The 18,513-nt window shown below is 57.2% G+C and overlaps 1 protein-coding gene across 1 annotated transcript; it reads right to left on the bottom strand.

Annotated features, from left to right (window-relative positions):
- Positions 1–518: 518 nt before the first annotated feature.
- PRR35 (proline rich 35) lies at positions 519–18,363 on the bottom strand. The gene is made up of 3 exons (XM_042037610.1): positions 18,145–18,363; positions 5,348–7,059; positions 519–4,322 (listed from the first exon to the last, which is right to left on the bottom strand). Exons 1-3 carry the CDS (start codon positions 18,361–18,363, stop codon positions 3,389–3,391), a joined length of 2,865 nt encoding a protein of 954 aa, XP_041893544.1. The 3' UTR covers positions 519–3,388.
- Positions 18,364–18,513: the final 150 nt, after the last annotated feature.

The following is an 18,513-nucleotide window of genomic DNA, read 5'->3' as shown; positions in this document are numbered from 1 at the left end:
AAAGCCCTGGCACAGGGTGCCCAGAGAAGCTGGGCACAGGCTGCCCCTGGATCCCTGGAAGTGTCCAAGGCCAGGTTGGATGGGGCTTGGAGCAACCTGGGACAGTGGAAGGTTTCCCTGTTCATGGCAGGGGGTGGAAATAAATGAAGTTTAAGGTTCCTTCCAACTCAAACCATTCTGGAATTTTGGGATTCTATGAATTAGGACCCTCATGGCTTCTGTGAGGACATTTCTCAACCTGACTTCTGCTGTCAGACACAGTGGGCAGCTCCTCTCCCCAGCTCAGGGCAAGCCAGTGGGATCCTGGTGTTGATCCAGCAGAATGAAAGAGTCAAACCCCACCCACGTGAACACAGACCACACTCAGCCAGTGCCAACATCTGGCCACATCCTGCTGGTGGCTCACCTGTCACCTCAAAAACAGAGGCTCTGTGATAGGAGCTGTGGCATGGGACTGCTGCAGGGTCCAGCCGGAGCAGGCAGAGCTCCCAGGAAAGAACAAAGCAGCCAGCAGCAACTCCTGCTCAGGGGTTTTCCCTTTAATGGTTTGGTTTTTGTTTTGTACATTCGTAAAACTGTGAACAATAAATACTATGTGATCAGCTCCCAGCTTCCACTTGCCCCCTCCCCAGCTGTCTGCAGAGGTGAAGGACACAGTGAGTGGCACAGGGAGGGCTAGCACCAGCTCTACTCATGGGAGGGTCCCAGCTCACAGCATGGGCACCACAAAGCAGGGCAGCATCCCAGCTCTGGCAGCAGGATGGAGTCAGGGGCTGGGGACAGAGAGGTGACAGTGTGCAGGCAACATCTCAGCTAAAAAGGGGTGAAAGGCAGCACTGCCTGGTGGTCTGGGCATGGATCTCCTGCTGAAACTCAGGGCTGATGGTCCCAGAGCTCAGCTACCCCTCTGGTGTCCTGGACCTCCAAGGTGCCCACGTTCAGATGGGGATCTGCTAAAAAATATGTGCCGATGATTGGAACTGGGAGGAGATGCTGTTTCCAGGTAGGCAGAGGGACCTACATGACTCGTTCCTCAGAGGAGGTAAAGGCCGGGTGGGCAGGGAAGGATGTGACGGGAAAATGGGACTCCAACTTCCTGGCTGTGCCTGTGGGTTTCCTGCTGTGATTGGGGTGAAGGTCCAGGCATGGAAGAAGAGATAGTGAGGGGGGAGAGTAGGGAGCCCTGAGATATGGGAACAGGGAGGTGCTGGCAGGGGGGTTAGGGGCTGCCAGGGCAGCGAGGGAGCTGGGGAGAGGAGATGACAGCAGGGCGTGGGGTGACAGAGGGGCACAGGATGGTAGAAAGGGCTGGAGGGAGACTGGGAGGCTGTTGGGAGTGGGTGATGTGAACAAGGTGCTTGATGTGGAGGGTCTGCTGTGCTGATGGTGTTCTGGCATCCAGATGACAGCACAATTCACACCCAGAAAGGCTGGGCAATGCCACCTCCCTGGGCTCTGGGACTGAGGAACTTCCACTCAGGTTCTGGGGTCTGTTCTATTGGGGTCTTCCCACCTTCCCTTGTGGGACCAAGGTCATGTGGGAAGCAGCAGGACATGGCCCATCAGGAAGATCTGGAGCTGGCTCAAAAGGGTTACACTGCTGAGCTGAGCATCTCTCCTTCTGAATGTCCCACTCCCCACCACCCCGAACTTTCCTCCAGAGAGAACAGACCAATAACCCCACAGGCCCCTGCGCCCTAAGCAAATTCTTGCAGTGAGAAATAAACCCCTTTGATGAGGTGGAAGCTTTGTCCAGAGAGCAATCAGGTGAGAAGAGCCAACTCTTCCTATTGTCTGGGTCCATCAAAGCACCCGGGAGTCCCAGGTCCCACGTGGGGCCTTGCCTTCTTCAGCCACCACGGTGGAATTGTCCTCTTTGGGCCCAAAGCGTGTAAAGCTCCTGGGATGTGCTGTGTAGGTCCCTTATTTGTGGCTTTGCCACTGTCCTCTTTGTCCTGCCTTCCTGGCCCGCATCCCAGCACATCCCATGTCAAGGAACAAGCCACCGAGGTGGTGAAGGCCCTGGGTGCTAACAGAACACCCCACCGTGTCCTGAACACCAAGTGTGGGTGGGAGAGGAAATGCTTTTCTAGGAGAGCACTACAGGGAGGGACTCTAAGAATTCCTGGCCCAAGCATGAGGGCATCCTGAGCCAGAGCAGATGCTCCTCAGAAGGGTGGTGGAGACAGGGATGTGTGACCGCCCTGCAGTGGGTCCCAGTCTGCCCAACAGAGTCAGGAGCCCCAGTGAACACAGGAGAACATGGCCTTTTGGGAAGGCCAGTGCTGATCCCACAAGCAGCAGGCACCTGCCTGGGTGGTTTGATCTCTAGTGCTCTGGCTCAGGGCTGGTTGCTTGGCATTGTTCCAGCCTGGGATGGGCCAAGTTTGTCCCTTCACTGTTTTTTTTTTTGGGATCTGTGTCTCTTGAGCTCTGTGGTTCATGGCAGCATCATCTCACCCATTTTGCTGCCCCAAGTGCCAGCGTTCGGGGGATTAGGAGTAGTGGGCAGGAGCTCCTGGGAGCTGAACTCTGCAGGATCGGGGCCTTGGTGAGGAACATGCATCGTGTCTGCATGGGCAGAGAGGGAGGGAAGGTCCTTTCTGTGTGAAGGCAAAAGGAGGAGCTGGACACTGGATGGTCAGTGGACAGGAACAAGTCTCCACAGCCCAGCACTCCCTACATGTGGCAAATGGCCCTGACAAGAGAGCTCAGGGCCCAGGTATGGAGCTGGCAAGGTGGCTCCTGTGTCACACGTGTCATTGTGACTGATGGGATGTTCTTGTCTCCACAGTGCAGAAAACTCTTGGCCTCTGGGTCAATCCAGCTGGGCATCTTGTTCCCGGCTGTGACCCTCCAGCCTCCGTGGGACGAAGTCACCGTGTCCTTGCTCTGTACAAGGTGACAGCCGTGGTCTGTTTTAGCACAACCTGGACCAAGGCTTGGCCCTCTGTAGTCCCTCCCCTGTCCACAGATTGTGGGAACTGGGTTGCAAATGTCCCTGAGTGTCCCTGATGAGAGGGCTGGGTGAGCCTTTTGATGAAAGCTTGGTGCTTTTGGCAGTTTTCTCTTGCTGCTTTTAGCAGTTTTCTCTTGGTGCCTGCTGGTGACTCCCCTTCTGAAGGGAGTTCCAGGACTGGGGTGCTGAGGCTGGGAGCATGCAGAGCCCAGCAGCACTGTCTGTGACACACTGGGGAGCACAGGGACTGGATTTTTACACCTTGTGGATTCAGCTGGGGGAGCTGCTGGAACCCCACACAATGTGGTCCCAGCCAGGCAGTGGTGGTGCTTTCATCCATGGGGAAAAGGAGGAGTGGAGAGGTGGGACACTGGGAAGGTGAAGCATGAGGTGGTCAGTGAGATCCAGGAGCTTTTGAGCAAGGTGGACTTAGGGGTCAGCATGCAGAGGGCTGTGGACACACACGGCATCGGTGTCGCTGGGGAGGCTGCAGGACAGGGAGCGCTGCATGGCCCGGCAGCCCAGGGGCCCATCCTCGGCGCTGACCGGGAGCTGCGGGCCCTGCGTGCTGCTGGATCTGCCGTCGGAGCAGAGCAGGACGCTGGAGTCTGCCTCGCACTTGGTGGTCCGGCTGTAGTAGGGCTCCATGACGTGGCGCAGCTCCAGGGGCACGGTGAGGGGCAGCACCTCGGCCTTGATCACGGCGCCCAGAGGGGCCTCGGAGGAGGCCGCCCGCAGGCTCTCGGAGCGGCTCATCTTGATCAGCAGGTCAATGGTTTTGTTCTCGGCCTCGAGGAGGCAGTTGGGCAGCCCCTCCCCATCTCCAGCCTCTCCGGGGGCCAGACATTTGCTGAGGGGCCCTTGGTCTTTGCCGTGAAGCTTCTCACTCCCCAGGCTCACGTTGCAGGGCTCCTTCTTGGCCTGCTGGACCTTCTCCAGACCTTCTGAGGATCTCTTCACCGACAGATCCAGCGGCCCCTCGTGGGGTTTGGTGGCTTTCTCCAGTGCCTGGTGGATGTGGTAGAGCTCCCTTCGGATTTTGACCAGCTGGTCCCTCAGCTCTTTTTGCCCGGGGGTGTCCTCCTTTGCCAGATCAGACAGTTTCTTCTCCACCTCTTGGTACTCCTCCAAGGTTTTGGACAGGTCCCCGATTAGCACAGTTGTGGCCTCAGAGCCTGCCATGGTGGCAGAAGTCTCTTGGGGTCTGCTCTGCTTGCAGAAGCCATGGTCCATGGCAGCACCCACAGAGGGAAGGACTTCTGTGTCATTGCCCCTCTCTGGTTCCTCAGGCTGGCCTGTGAGGACATCCGAGTGCCAGTGCTCCAGGGCCTTGGGGATGTGGCCAGGGTTGGCCCTTGAACCACTGCAGAGAAGAAGTGGATACAATCAGTAGGGAAAAAGACAGGAAAATCCTCAGGCTTATGTCCAGGGCCAGCACTACCAGATTTAGCCAGGCTTCCTCCACTGGCTGCTGCCAGCGTGAGACCCTTCCAGGAAGGGCTTTGGTCAGAGCAGGCAGAGCCCTGGCTGGACCTGCTCCTGGCACTGCTCTCCCAGAGGAGGATGGATCCTGACACACTATTTCATGGCACCGACAAAGGGAGAGGCCAGTCTGGGGAGATGGTGCTGATCCCACCTCAGCTAGCCAAGCCTGGATTCCCCCTCTTCTTGGAGCACTGGAGAATGTTGACGGAAATGACCAGCCCACAGTCCTGAAGGCCTAATTGGAGGGAATCTGTCCAGCCAGCCTGAGAGCATGGAAAGGGCAGGTGGAGATAGAAAACCACAGAGATCTACTCCAGAGAAAGCTCCTCTGGGTGTCAAAGCAGTGGGTTTACTGTGACATTTTTGTTGGAGCCACAGCTGGACTTGCACAACCAGGGGAGGAACTGAAATTCTGTTTAAAGGAGCTGTGCACATTTCTAGCCCCAGGTAAAAGGAAATGTTTGGGAACGTGACCCTCCTTCTGGGCTTTGAAAGCAGAAGGTGAATCAAAGGAATGCAAATGTGTATGTTTAAAAATAGACAATGATTGTTCCAGCAAACCTGGGATATCTGGGGACACGAGAGGCGCTTTCCTGGTGCCTGGGGAGCACAGGTCCACCCCACACAGACACCACATCACCTCTGGCTCTATATAGATCAGGGGAAGGCAAGGGACAGTGTGTGTGACATAGCCCAGGTGCTTGGAGGCACCTGGGAACTTTGGAGGCCCTGGAGGGCAGGGAGCTCTGCTTGGGTGGGCACTGGTGTGGACCACCAGCCTGAAGAGTGCTCAGCTCCCTGGGGCTCATCCCATGGATCAGTGGCGGGGAACAGAACAGGATATGGAGATAAACAAGGTCAACCTGAAGTGAGGAAGAGGCAGAGAGATCTCAGGCACCTTACCTGCTCTGGTAGCTGAGCTTCCCAGGCATCATCCTTTCAGGTCCTATCAAATCCAGCCCATTGGCAGGGAACTTCCTCTTCAAGGGGTTTCCCGGAGGGCTGCTCGTCTCCAGACAGGTCACCACTGGCAACTCTGTCTTCCTGACACTGCCGTGGGTGAAAGCACCATCCTTCATCCCCACCACGGTTTGGTAGATGTCAGTGGCTGACTTCTTGCGTAGGTTGCTGAGGCCCAAAGCTGGGTTGCTCTCCTTCTCCTGGGACAGCCATTTTGCCTCTTCTTCCTGCCCCAGCATGGCAGAATGGCCGAGCTCGGAGCCTGGCTCCTCCCGGACACCTTTGGACCAAGGAAAACCTGTCTTCAGCACAGGAACCTTCAGCAGCCCGGCTTTGTTTGGCTCACTGGAAGGTTTGGTTTGGGGTGGTGTGGGCATGACTGAGCCCACCAGCTGCTGGGGGTCTGGCTTGCTGGAGGACATCTTGCTCTCCGTGGAGCCGAAGGTGTGCTCGAAGAGCAGCGGGTAGTAGAAGCGGGGGAGGAAGGCTGAGCGCTCAGGGCTCTGCAGAGGCTGGAAGTGGGAGGCATGGGGGTGCATCAGCTGGGCTGTGGAGGCCAGGAAGGGCAGCTGAGCCAAGTGAGGGTGTGTTGTTGTGCTGTTGGCCATGGTGGGGCTCAGGTAGGAGAAGAGACTGGGGTTCAAAGGGTAGTTAATACCCAGCAGCGAGAGGTTCAGGCCCTGAGGTTCGTGGTAGTCACTGTAGGCTGGAGGGGGGTAGCACGGAATGATGTTGCTGTCGGTACAAGGTGGGGAGACCTCAGGCATGTTTCTCCTTTGCCCATTTGCCACCAGTTTCCACTGCTCCATCAAAATCCCACCGCTGGCCAGGCATTTCTTTGGCACTTTGCAATGCTTTGGCTTAGCATCTAGGTCAGGGGAGGCCATTTCCCTGCTCTTCATGACATGGTTCTTGAGGGAGAAGACATCCGTGATGATGAAGTCGGGCTCCGCTTCCTTGCAAGGCTTGTTGTCCCTCTTGTTCTTGAAGCCGAAGACCAAAGTGTTCACTTCTGGTTCAGCTGGGTCACCTTGGCAACCTGGCTCTTCATTTCTCTCTTTCTTCTCCCCCGCATCCATCTCCCTCAGCAGGCCAGCAACATCCTCCTCCTCCTCCTGGAACTGGCCACCTTCCTCACCAGCCCCTTCAGCAGGCAGGATCTCCACCCCTGTCATTGGCTTGTCCTCGTGGCCATCCCTGCTGGAGACCTGCTTGGTCCGGACGGAGCCTCCCGGGGTGGCCGAGGAGTCGCAGGCGTCCTGCTCGTCCCGCCGTCCGCGCAGGCGGGAGCTGTCCGTGTGCAGCAGCCGCAGCTCCGGGTGCAGCAGGTTGCCCTTCTTGTAGGGCCAGTCAGACTCGATGAGGAGGGAAAGGGAGTTCTTGCACAGGCTGTACTTCATGTGGTTGTAGAGGTGGGACTTCTCCATGCAGGTGAAGGGACACTGGAAGCATTTGTAGTTGTAGGGCTTGCCCCATGGCCTCGGGATGTAGTGAGGCTTCTTCGGCTTCCTCTCCTTGTGCTTGTAGACTGAGGTCAGCTTGCAGCCCACGTCGTCCTTGGACATGGTGGAGGCTGCCTGGAGATGGCTCCTGGTGGGAATGGAGGGGCACAGCAGGTGAATCTTCCCACACCTCTCCGGGAAGCACAGTGTGCCCTGGAAGAAGGACAGCATGGAGGTGGTGAGCTGTGCCTGCAGCTCCCAGGGAGATGGCTCTGCTCTGTGGGCACCTCCTGGCCCCAGAGAGTGGAGCTTTGGGGACCTCAGTCTGGAGCTCCCAGGTTTGAGATTTAAACCCAGGCCAGTGATGGAATTTTTGCCCAAACCCAGCAGGTATGCCTGTATGTGCTGATCCCATTATCGACCCTCTTCTCTCAAACCACCCCAGAGGAAAAGGAAAACAAACACTATTAAAGGCGTTGGAGCTAAACCACCTCAAACTGACATTAAGGTGCCCAGGTGACCTGCCTGGCCAGCCAGAGCCTCTCTGGGGCAGCCCCAGCCCAGCTCAGGGACCATTTTCCTGCTGAGGGCAGGGAATAAAAGAGAAAGGAGTCAGCAGCCCCAATACCGTGCTGGGCACAGACTCATTTGGCTTGCCATCTCCTGGGGTACTGCAGTGCCAGAGGTGTTCCAAAGCTCTGGCACCAAAGCTGCTGCAGAGCTAGGCTAAGTTCAGGTACCTGCAACCCTGCATGTGAATGTGTGATCCCGTGCAAAGAGGGCAGTGGGATGGATGGACTGGGTGGGAGAGGCTGCGGGCTGAGCCTGTAACCTGGTGTCACTGCTGGAAAAGCAGTGCTGCCTCCCTGGCCTGTGGGATTGACACTGTCCTGTGACAGAACAGGGATAATCTGGCCTGGAAAACCAATCCAGGCTAAACTACACCTCCCCCCCTTCCAGGTGGTGCCGAAATCAAAATGCCCAGGCAATATCCCCCACAGGACCCTGGCACTGGGCTGCCCCCTCTGTGCTTCCCACCACAACCTCCTGGACACAACCACAACCCGGGAACAACAGTGTCATGCCTGTTCCACAGCCTGGCCCCCACGAGCTCTGAGAGTGGCCAGGGGGCACAGCTCCCCCACTCCTCATCTCCCAGAGGAGCCAGACCTGCACAGGCTCCACGGTCATGAAACTGGGCTCCTTCACAGATGGCCAAGCAGTCACGGGGGCACCCAACACCGACGCAAACGCCTGTGTCACTCCTCCAGATGCTGCTTTGCTCTGGAGGGACTTGCCAGCTTCTCCTGGGGAGAGCAGCGAATTTGAGGGCTCATTCTGTATGTCTGGGGCTCGTTTCTCAGGGACCAAGCCCTTCCCCCATGCATCAGGTCCCAGGGCAGAGCTCTGCCCCAGAGACCCTGCAGCCAGGCTGGTGTGGGATTGCAGAGCCCAGAAAGGCGAAGGCCAGAAGCAGCTCCAGATTGGGACCAATGTGGCAGCTGCAGTCATTTGGGGAAAAAATCTGCTCCCTGGCTTCTGGGAAGAAGGAGACAAGATTTGCAGGATCGGAAGGGAAACAGCATGTATCTCTGCAGCTTTGGGTAGCTGGGACAAGGAATTGCCAGGGGGAGGTCCAGGCAGTGGCTCAAGAACCTGACAGCCCCTGCACCGGGCCCTGCTCCCCAGCAGCCTGGAATGTGCCCAGCCATAGCCCACATCCTTCTGCACATGGTCTGGGGGGCTTCCCTGGGGGCTGGGGGGGAGCACTGCAGCTCCCAGGGCAGAGGGATGGGCACAGCAGTGCCGAGGGGCTGGAATCAGAGTGGGACGGGCAGGGAAGGGGCTCCTGCAGCAGCACCACACCAGAGGATGGATTGCCACGTGGCCCCGCGATAGTGCCCACCTCCCACAGCTGGATGGCATTCCTGCTGCTCCCCTCGGTGAGCCCACACCCTTGGGGCTGACCTCTCACCCTGCAGCCCCAAGGCCCCGTGCTTTTTTCCCTGATCATCTTGCTCCAGGTACACAGGGATGCTCTGGCTGCAGCCTGCAATACCAGCGGCCCTGGGGACAGTCCCTCCAGCCCCATGCCCAGGCAGTGGCTGTGCTGGGCTGAAGGATGCTCCCATGCTCTGGTACCCACTCTCCTCACTGTGGGCACCAGGGACATCCCCTTCCCCTGGGAGCATGGTGAGAGTGTTTGTGTGATAGAATTACCTGCACAGAACCCTTTCAAATTTCTTTCTGAGGCTTGACATCAAACAGCAGAGTATCTCCCACCCGCCATGGGGACAGGGAATGAGCCGTGCTGTGGCTTCCCCAGGGGCAGGCTGAGCTGCAGGCAGGGCTGGGGGACAACCCCCTGCATGCCCACGTTGTGGGCTGAGCTGGTAGTCGACCCTGCCACTAAGATCTGCTCATGCAGAAAATAGGCAAAAACGTCCCCTTGTAACGAACCTGAACTGGGATGTGGAGGGGAGCCCCGGGGTGCAGCCCTGACCCGCGGCAGCCCAGGCTGGTTTCTCCCATCGCAGTGGGATGTGTGGGCAGAGCTCGGGGCCTCCCGCCTGGAGGTTCACCTCAGCACTCCCAGCCTGCCCGCGGGGACACGCTTGTCCTTCAGCCCTCAGCCACGCTGGGTGTGCGTCACGCCTGTGAGCCGTGAGAGCTCCACACACTCTGCGCTGCCCGGGGGAGCAGAAGGGATGCAGCAGCAGCTGGGCAGGATGGGGCCCCTCTGAGCATCACTCCCTGGCTGCAGCCACTGAGCCTGGGGTGCCCCGAGCATCCCGGACCTGCCTGTCCGCCCCGTGTCACCCTGCTAGAGGGCAAGAAACCAAGGGTGGCCGAGCGGGGAGCTGGGCGCCTCGGCCCCGCTGCGATGCACGTCGCCTGTTTGCAGGTCAGTTGAACAAACATTTGCTGTTTACATGCCAGAGGCAGATTAAATCTTTGCTGGAAGACTGGAACTGGTTGTTCCATTCCTGCACACCTGGTCCTCCTCCTCCAAGGCTGCTGCAAGAGCCGTTTGTTCCCCTCCTGTGCCCGGTGGTGCAGAGGATGGCAGAGAGATGTCCCGTGTAGGGACAGGCAGCTTGGCTGCTTCCACACCCTCCGCGCTGCGGAGAGGAGCAGCAAGGGAGGAAAAGAGGAAAGAGCAAAGAGAAAGAATGGGAGAGAGCGGGGAAGTGCCCTGCGTGTGAGCCAGGCGGGCTCCGGCGGAGCGGAGGCATCCCCAGAGCCGGCTCAGGCCCTGCGGAGCCGGGAGACAGGCGTTGTGGCTCCTGGTTGCTGAGCAGTTCCCGCACCAGCAGATCTTCGTGGTCTGCTGAGTCTCTCTCTGCCACAACACATTATTTCCAGTGGGCTGTCAGCTGCGGCGGCGGGGGCCGTGCCTGGGGGCAGCGCGCGGCGGGGACCGCGCACCTGTGCCTGGGAATTGCAGCATCCCTGCTCTCCTCCCCGGGACCGCCGAGGGGAGAGGGGCACGCTCCGATGGAGGGAGCCGAGTGGCAAGGGGAGAAGAAAGAGAGGGAGAGACAAAGGGAAGGAAGAAGAGAGAGATGCCCAGGGAAGAGACCTGCAGTCCCTGGTGCTCCAGTAGTTAAAAAATCCCAGCCTGGTCTCCAGGCGCAGGGATGCAGGGAAGGGCACGCAGCCGTTGGGGCAGCTGAGCTACAGCACCTCAGTTGTCCGTCCGGCTCGTGGTCTCTAATAACAGCCAAAACTCGATTTCCAGGATGTAGGACAATCATCCATGGTACTGCTCCAATTTTCCTAACCCATCCCAGCAGACCGGGTGCCGCTGGATGCAGCACACAGGATGTACATCCCCACTCTGAATCTGCAGGAGCTTCTCTGGAAGCTGTGGAAACGTTCAGCCCTGAAGCATCCTGCAGCAGGGAGTTCTTGGCACACCACCCAGAGCTTCATCCTCCAGCTTGTCCCCACAAGTCTCATTTGATGCCCCCCAATTCTTTGACTGGTAGAAGCAGCAACTACAGTCCCTGTCCACCCTCCAGACACATGGTTCACCACCACACCCCTGCTTCACCATCTCCTTTCCAGGCTGCAGCTGGACACGGGAGCAAACCCTTCCAGATCCCACCCCCTTCCCTAAGCCTGCTCCTGGTGTGTGGCAGCCACTTGCAGGAAGGGGCTCAGTCCAGTGGGTTTCCTGTAGCCATACAAACCCTCTCCACCTGTAGGTGGGCATGTGAACTTGCCCTGATCTGCTTCTGCAGACTCCCAAGAGCTTTTCTGGCTGGAACAAAGACCCCATCTCTCAAACTGATGTCCTTTCTTTGCTTCTGACCTCCAAGTGCTCCAGTGCTTACTGGGAGGCTGCCAGGGAGCTGCAACGCTCCCATGGAAATTGGCTGCCCTCAAGCTTTCCCAGATGGCTGTAGGACATGGCATGGAGGAATGGGCTCAAGAAAGGCACTGAAGTTCTTCTCTTCAGTGTTGTTGTGATGAGCCTCCTGCCTTGCACCTCGTCCTGCAGCTGAGGATTCCTGTGGTCTCTTACATGCTGGTCCTACCTTCCACGGGTGGGATTTCATTGGTGGTGCCCTGTACACCCGCCACCAACCACAGGGACAACTCTTCCCTGCTCCTACATCCACCAGTTGCTTCCTTCCAGGCCATCCAGGCCCCTCATTTCCCAGGGCTCAGCATCACTGCAGTCTGTGTGGCCCTGGCATTGCTGTTTGTCATCCAGGGATGCATTTCCCTGGTGATTGTGCCAGGACAGGACGGTGTGGAGCAGAAGGATGGCCCTTTGATGGGATCTCACACCAACCCCACAAACCATCCTGCTCCTGCCATTACCCGGACTCTGCCTTTCTGGAAATTCCCGTGGGGTTTTATCCCATTTTCCCCAGCGCCGTGGCTGGAGCAGCTGGGTAGAGCCGCGGGAGGGGAGCGTGTGGGGCGGGAGCCACTGATCAATGCAAACCACTTTCCCTACACTGCACGCTTTTGCCGCAGGGGCTGCTCGGCTATTAGCGGCTATCGGGTCCCTTTTCGTTTTCATAGCCTGGGGTTGTGTGATTTGAGCTTTTAAGCGTTTATCGGAGCTGGGATGAAGGCAATTGGCCATGGCAAAGCAGCAGGCACTCGGCAAGAGGAGGGAAGCGTGGCTGGTGGGGCTGGGAGCTCTGTGCCTCCCCAGCCTCACCCTGCACAGCCACTGTGTGAGGCCATCCCACCACCTCTGCCTCTGGCTCCCTACATCAGCAGCTTTGAAACTATTCCCACCTCGAGCTGTGCCTTTCTCCAGCTTGATCTCAATTGTTGCACCAAAATTTCTCCTCTTCCCAAAACCACTTCTTCAGAAGAGCTGAGGTTTCCTGTCTCCTCCAAACAGCCAGTCTTTCCATGTCTGCCCACCCACCACGTCTTCGTGTGCGAGGCCAGAGGCTGTGACCCACGTCCTGTAGCTCAGGGTGGCTCCACTTCTGTGTCTCCATATGTGGGCTCACCAAACCATGTGCTTCACATCCCAGGGGCAAAACCAAGTCAGAGTCATGGTCTACAAATATGACAGCATCTGGATTCCCAGCCTTTGGGTTTCCAGCCTTTGGAGGGATCTGGAGTGTCTGGTTGGGGAAGCTTAGCTCTCTTCACAGGTGGATTTAGGTGAGACCCAAAACCCAGCCCAGACATGGGGTGGGTCCATCTTTGTGAGCATTGCTGCCTTTGGATGTGCAGGTTGTCTGGCATCTCCTGCCCAGCCTTGGGGTATCCTTCAGCCAGATGATGAACTTACTCCCTGCCATGTGCTGGAGTCACAGCACCTCCACATGTAAAGTTTTCCCTCATTTTGGGTCAAATCTTCTCCCATTTGTGCACTTGCTCAAGAAGTGTGGCTATGTCTCTGACCTCTCCTCCAGCCTCCACCCACAAAAAGTTGGCCTGAAGTCTCCCTGTGGCAACCCCAACACCCCGTGAAAAGCATTCAACCAAGTGGCAATGGGCTGGAGTCATCATCGTCTGCCTGTGACACTCACAGCACAACTCACAGGCTCCTTGAGAGATGAGATCAGGCCGTCACAGCCTCCAGGCTACTCTCCAGAGACGTGAGGGTCCTCCACCGCAAAAGGCTTTCCTCCCACAGCCTTTCCTGCTGCGAACCCTTCGGGGGAAGAGGCAGTTCCTGGTGAGGAGATGTAAGACTGTCTCTCCACATTATATCAACCACCCGCAAAGCTTCTGCCTCGGCCCCACTGTGGGAGCTTCCTGCATCTTCCTCCACCTCCTCTCTACCTGCTAATGGAGCCTCAGGAGACCACAGGCTCCCAGCCGTGGAGTCAGCAGCTCAATGGCAAAATGATCTCCAAATTTGTGAAGACATCATCAGTCTCCAAATGAAAATGTGCAGCTGGGTAGAGGGGAAGTTGTCTGTGCCACTCAGGAGGATCAACAGTGTGGTTGGCACCCAGGGGTGTGCAGAGGAGGTGGTGTCCTTCCCATCTCCATGGTGAGCATGGGAAGATGATGGACAGCTGGAGAGGACTTGGGCAGCTTAACTGTGTGTAGCTGGAAGAGGAATGTAGGTGCAGCCATCCTTTGTGCTAAAGTCTGTGTCATGCCTGTAATGTGCAGGCCTTTCCTGTTTCCAGAAGAAAATTCCATAGCTTCTTCCAGTTTCTATGACCTTTCCCCACTTACAAGTTTCTCCTTCTCCTGGTGACAGCCGAGGATGGATCCCACTGCCTGTGAGCGCCTGCACTGGGAGGTTCCCTTCCACCCTTCCATCTGGAGGACCTCTGGGGATGGTGGCAATCTCCAGAAGCCCTTTCTGGTCACCGGCATGTGTCCCCTGTGTGTGCTGTGGCACACCAGCAGCAGTCCAAGAAGGGCAATGTGGGGCTTAGCTCTGCTCTGATTACCACAATCCACTTCTCCCACCCAGCACAGACCAAGCCACATCAGTGTCCTCAGTGTGGACACAGAGGTTAGATCATCTACCTGCCCACACGAGCACAGATCCCCAGTGCAGATATGGACAAGATTCCACCTCCTCTGCCACCTCCCCTGCAAAGCAATGAGCTCTGTCATACAATGAGGTGCATTTAGTCACCCCTTGACCAGCCTGAAGGCTCCCTGAGGCTCCCCAAACTTCTACAGCCCAGTTCTTCATACTACAAATGTTCTCCTCCTCTTCACTGTCCATTTATCCTTGGACCGTTCACGGTCCATAAATGCCCTGGGGATGGGAATGATAAGAAAGGAAGGAGATCTCTGCTTTGCTTCTCCTGGCTTGGCAGAGCCCAGCTCTTTTTGTGTCTCCTAAGACACACTGAAGGTGGCCAAAGGCTCTCATATTGATATGGCCTTGCTCACATCCCGAGCTCTCTCTCATCTGCTGTTCTTGTATTTGCTGCTCCACCAAATCACTCTCCATCTTCCCCCCAGAAAATTCACCTTCTTGCAGTTCAGATCCACCCAAAATCCTCTGGGGACAGGAACAGGGAGTCTTCACCCCTCCTCTGCCTGGCCCCCTCCTGCCTTGCAGCCCAGCCCTCTCCTGCTCCTGGATGTGTCCATCGCTGTGTCCTCACTTATCCTTTGCTACAGGAGAGGAGCTTCACACAAGGACATCCCAAGCATTTCCCTCACCCTTCCCTGTCTCCTTTCTTCCTGCTATCTTCAGAGCCTTTCCCATCCTCTCCTCTCTCAGTCCAGCTCCTGGCAGTCAAGATTCTGGCTCTGTTTTTGTCTTGGATGTGGCTCCTTTCCTGCAAAGCTGCTTTTTGGCCCATTTGCCAGGACATGCCCTGCTGCAGGGGGTTACTGTGTCCCAGCTGTGGGACTTTGCCATTCCCTTTCTCCAGCTGGGAGCTGCACCTTGCACAGCCCATTGAGCCTGGCAGTCCAGCCAGTTCTTGACCCACCTTGTCTTTACATTTCCAGCTTGGCCATGAGGACACTGCAGCAGGCCATGTCAGGGCGTGCCAAGGTCACTTAAACAGGATCCCTTTCTCTCCCTCCCTTGTCCCGGCAGCCAGTCCTCTCCTCACAGTGGGCAGTTGTGCTGCTCTGGCAAGATTTTCCCCCAGTAAATTCACCCTGGCACCTTCTTGCTACCCTTGAAGGTGGAAAGGACTTCAAGGAGGGTTCACAGCTGTCCCAGAGACCAAGATTATGTCTGGCTCACTCTGGGTGCTCCCTGATGGGTCTATGGGTGCCATGGGTGCTGCAGGGCCAGGGGCTGTTGTGTCCCTGCAGGGACCTCTGCACATCTCAGCAGAGACTGGGATGGAGCTAGCAGTGCCCAGGAATTGCTTGGCTGTCCCACAGCTCGCCCTCTTGGGACTTTCTGAGTTGGGTCAGTGTCCCCAGGGGCTTGCAAAGCAGAGCATTGCTGGTGGCAGCCACCCAGCCCTCATTTGGGATCACCCCACGCAGCTGAAGAGCTTTCCTCAGTACACCCTCAGGATACAGACCTGCCAGCAGACACCCTGAGTCACTGCCTCCCTCCTGATGGACTCTCCTGCCAGCTCAGGTGGGCAGGGGAGAGCAGGAAAGGGGACCACAGGTCACAGGGAACAGACCCTGCTGCACGCCCCTTCTTTTTCTTGGCTGGGATGTTGTTCTCCCAGGCTAACCCCCAAAGATCCTCCGTCCCCTGAGTTACAGGACGGGTCTCTTTTTAGGCAGAACATGGCCAAGATGGGGCCATGATTTCAACTACCACTAGAAAAGGGGGGCTGTTGCAATGCTGGGGCCCCAGCCAGGAGGACGTGGGCTTATCCCTGCTCCTGCCTGCCGGCTCCCAGCACTGCCTCCAGCCAGCAATTTTAGGATGGAGCCATTTAAATCATTACAAGGTCTAACCAGCCACCAAGGAATTGCCACCTGCGAAGGACTTGGTATGTTTAAGGTTAAAGCCAAAAATAAACTGGGGAGGGGGGCTTGATATGCTGACCCGGCAGTGACACCAGTGCAGTTCCGTGACCACATCCATGAAATCCAGCCCACTGTAAAACCCATTTCAAAATGGTCCTAAGTAGGAACATCTGCTGCTTCTCCCTCCCCATCCTTAGGGGAGCACAAACAACTCCACCGGCGAAATAAAAACCTACAGGGGAGACGGTCCAACGCTGGTTGGGGGAGCTTGGGAACAGCAGGGAAATTGCAGAGCAGAAAAGCCAGTTGGGATGGACTCCAGGGAATGTGGAGGAGCTCTGCTAGGCAGAAACCTTCTAGCAGGGATGGGACACCGAGGATCAGGGCCAGCCCACTGGGACACCCATAAACCTTTTAGGAGAGGAACTCAGGTTGTTCCTGGGGGATACCCAGCTCCCAGCAGAGAGGAGGGAGGAGGCTGCTCCGCAGGGACCTGGAGCACAGCAGGCAGCACATCACACCCTGAACACATCACACCTCTTTGCAAGCAGATTTCTCTCCAAAACACATTTTTAGTCTCGAAATACTCATTTATTCTTGGGCAGGAACCTCTGCAGTGCCGTGGGCTGACCCGTGGGCAGCAGGCACCTCTCTGCCTTCTGCCTGGTACTTGGTGACAGTGTTTGGTTGAGCTTTTAATGTAGATCAAGGGTGATGCTGCCTGCTGGGATCCTCTCTGTGTTTCCAGCTCCATTGCACCCCAAAAATGGGCTGAGCTGCTCAGCCCCTGGCCCCGCACCGTGGGCAGTGCTTGGGCTGCAGCGTGGGGAGCCGAGGGATGTTGCTGTGAGCGGAGGCAGGGACGCCGAGCGGGCAGGTAGCACTTGGCCACCAAATTGCCCAGCGAGGTCCGTACTGGCCAAGGGATGACCAGGAGGAGTAACAAGGGCCCGAGGCAAAGCCACCGGGAGGAGGCAGGGATGTTATTAGCTGGTGCAGGGAGCGGGGATGCAGCTCGTTAACCTGTGCCGTGCCGCAGGACCAGGTGGAATGGCCGTGCAGCCGCATTCCTGCGGGGCCCGGCTGCCCGCACGGTGCCGGGAGCAGCTGCTGTGACACTCCCCGAGATGCCTGCGCAGGAAGGGGGTTTTTCTGCATCCCCCCTCTCAGCCGGCGTCCCCCCACTGCATCTGGGTGGGGCAGCGCTCTGAAATGCATTGGGATCTCCAGGAAAGGGTGAGAAGACCTAAGGGAATGAGGGGTGACACATCCACATCCTCCTGTCCCAGGTTTTCACAGAGGGGAACTCAAAACCTCGCCATGGAGGAGGAGTGAGAGCAGGGCAGCAGCATCCCGTGGATGCCAAAAACTTCTCCCCGTGCCAGTCCCAGGATTTGCCACCACCCTGATGCACAGCTGGGCCTCACTGATTTCCTTACCTTTTTTAAAGAAGCCTCTGACTGCTGTGAGTTGTTCCTTGTTATGTGACCTTATGATTTGTCAAAATTCCTACCAACACGCATTCCCTGGCGTGAGGAAGTATATTCCTAGCTGACACCATTAAGCATCTCAGTAACTCACCTCCTCTGGCAATTCAACAGCTCAGTTTAGTTTTCACTTCCTTTAAGAAGGATTTAGAGGGAAAATAAAAATACGGATAACAAGGATAATACTGCCTTACTGTTAAATTTCCCCCCTTCCCCTGGTTTTTATTTTTCCACAACTGCAAGTACTCATCACATCTCCAGACCTGCAGAAAACCATTGATCTTTTTGATTATTACACAAATGTGGAGAGGTAAATACGTTAAAATTAACCTGCCCTCTGTGTCCTCCCAGGCTGGTTCCCTTTTTCCGATGTATCCTTTCATTTTTCAATAGGGAAACAGTGAAACCTCTGCAACCACCACACGGTCACGGGGAAAGCATCCAAAATCCTCCACAAACTTTCTATTGTCAGGGACTCGCGTGAGCAGACCCCCGGCGAAGGCAGTCGGACGTGTCATTAGGAGAGCAACCCAAGCAGAAAAGCCCCATATGACCTCCCCGGTGCCGAGCGCCTTTAATAATCAGGAGTTACACGGCTTGCAAAGAGACCGGAGAGCGGGATCGGACGGCATCCCTTGGGAACAGTGGCCTCGCTGCCCCCAGCGGGTTTGCACATCCCCGCTCCGGGTACCGGCTGCTGCTCCCGGCAGAGCCCCTGCCCGTGGCGTGGCGCATGGCTTCCCTTGGCACCGCCAGATGCCCGGGAATTTATTTGGGAGAGTGCAAAACTGGCAGGAGCAGGCAGCTTTTAGCAGGGGGATGTTTTCCGCTCCAGGTCCCAGGTGGGTTTTGTTCCCTGCCCAGACCCGCAGTGAGCCCCTCTGCTGCCTCCAGCACCTTCCACCCTCCGCGCGCCCCATCCATCCCCAAAACAGATTGAAATGTCAGGACTTACAGCTCGGCCCCCGTCCCGGCTGGGTGCCTGCTCAGGGCCGGGAGGCTGCGGGGAGGCTGTGGGAGCGGGGCGAGGGCTGTCCCCCCCGTCTGGGACCCAGCGTCCCCAAACCCCGCCGAGGCGGGGGGCAGGTGATGTCCGAAGCCACTCCTGAGCATTTACAGGGTTGTTTGCAGGAAACATCAAACTCGGGAACAGAAGCGCCAACCCAGGAGTCATCGCCCCCCCCTCGCCGTCCCTCCCCACCCTCTTGCTTGGTCTCATTTGTACCGATTTGCCCCGCAGGCTTCGCGCTGATTTGCCATGTCCCTGGCAGGGCTTCGACCGGGGAGGGGGAGCGGGAGCCAGACGGGGAGCGGATCGGGGGGA

The sequence above is a fragment of the Corvus kubaryi genome, unplaced genomic scaffold, assembly GCF_017639235.1.
Source record: "Corvus kubaryi isolate FWS band 111438036 unplaced genomic scaffold, C.kubaryi_AGA036_p1.0 37387, whole genome shotgun sequence".
NCBI lineage: Eukaryota > Metazoa > Chordata > Aves > Passeriformes > Corvidae > Corvus > Corvus kubaryi.
The sequence above is the reverse complement of the archived record's forward strand: the minus strand, read 5'-3'. Positions and strand labels throughout refer to the sequence as shown.

Coding starts and splice junctions, on each gene's coding strand:
- PRR35 (XM_042037610.1), bottom strand. CDS start 18,363: ATGACTCCTGGGTTGGCGCTTCTGTTCCCGAGTTTGATGTTTCCTGCA. Junction 7,060..18,144: donor GCCGGGACGGGGGCCGAGCT/GTAAGTCCTGAC, acceptor TCCTTCTTCCAG/GGCACACTGTGCTTCCCGGA. Junction 4,323..5,347: donor AAGCTCAGCTACCAGAGCAG/GTAAGGTGCCTG, acceptor TCTTCTCTGCAG/TGGTTCAAGGGCCAACCCTG.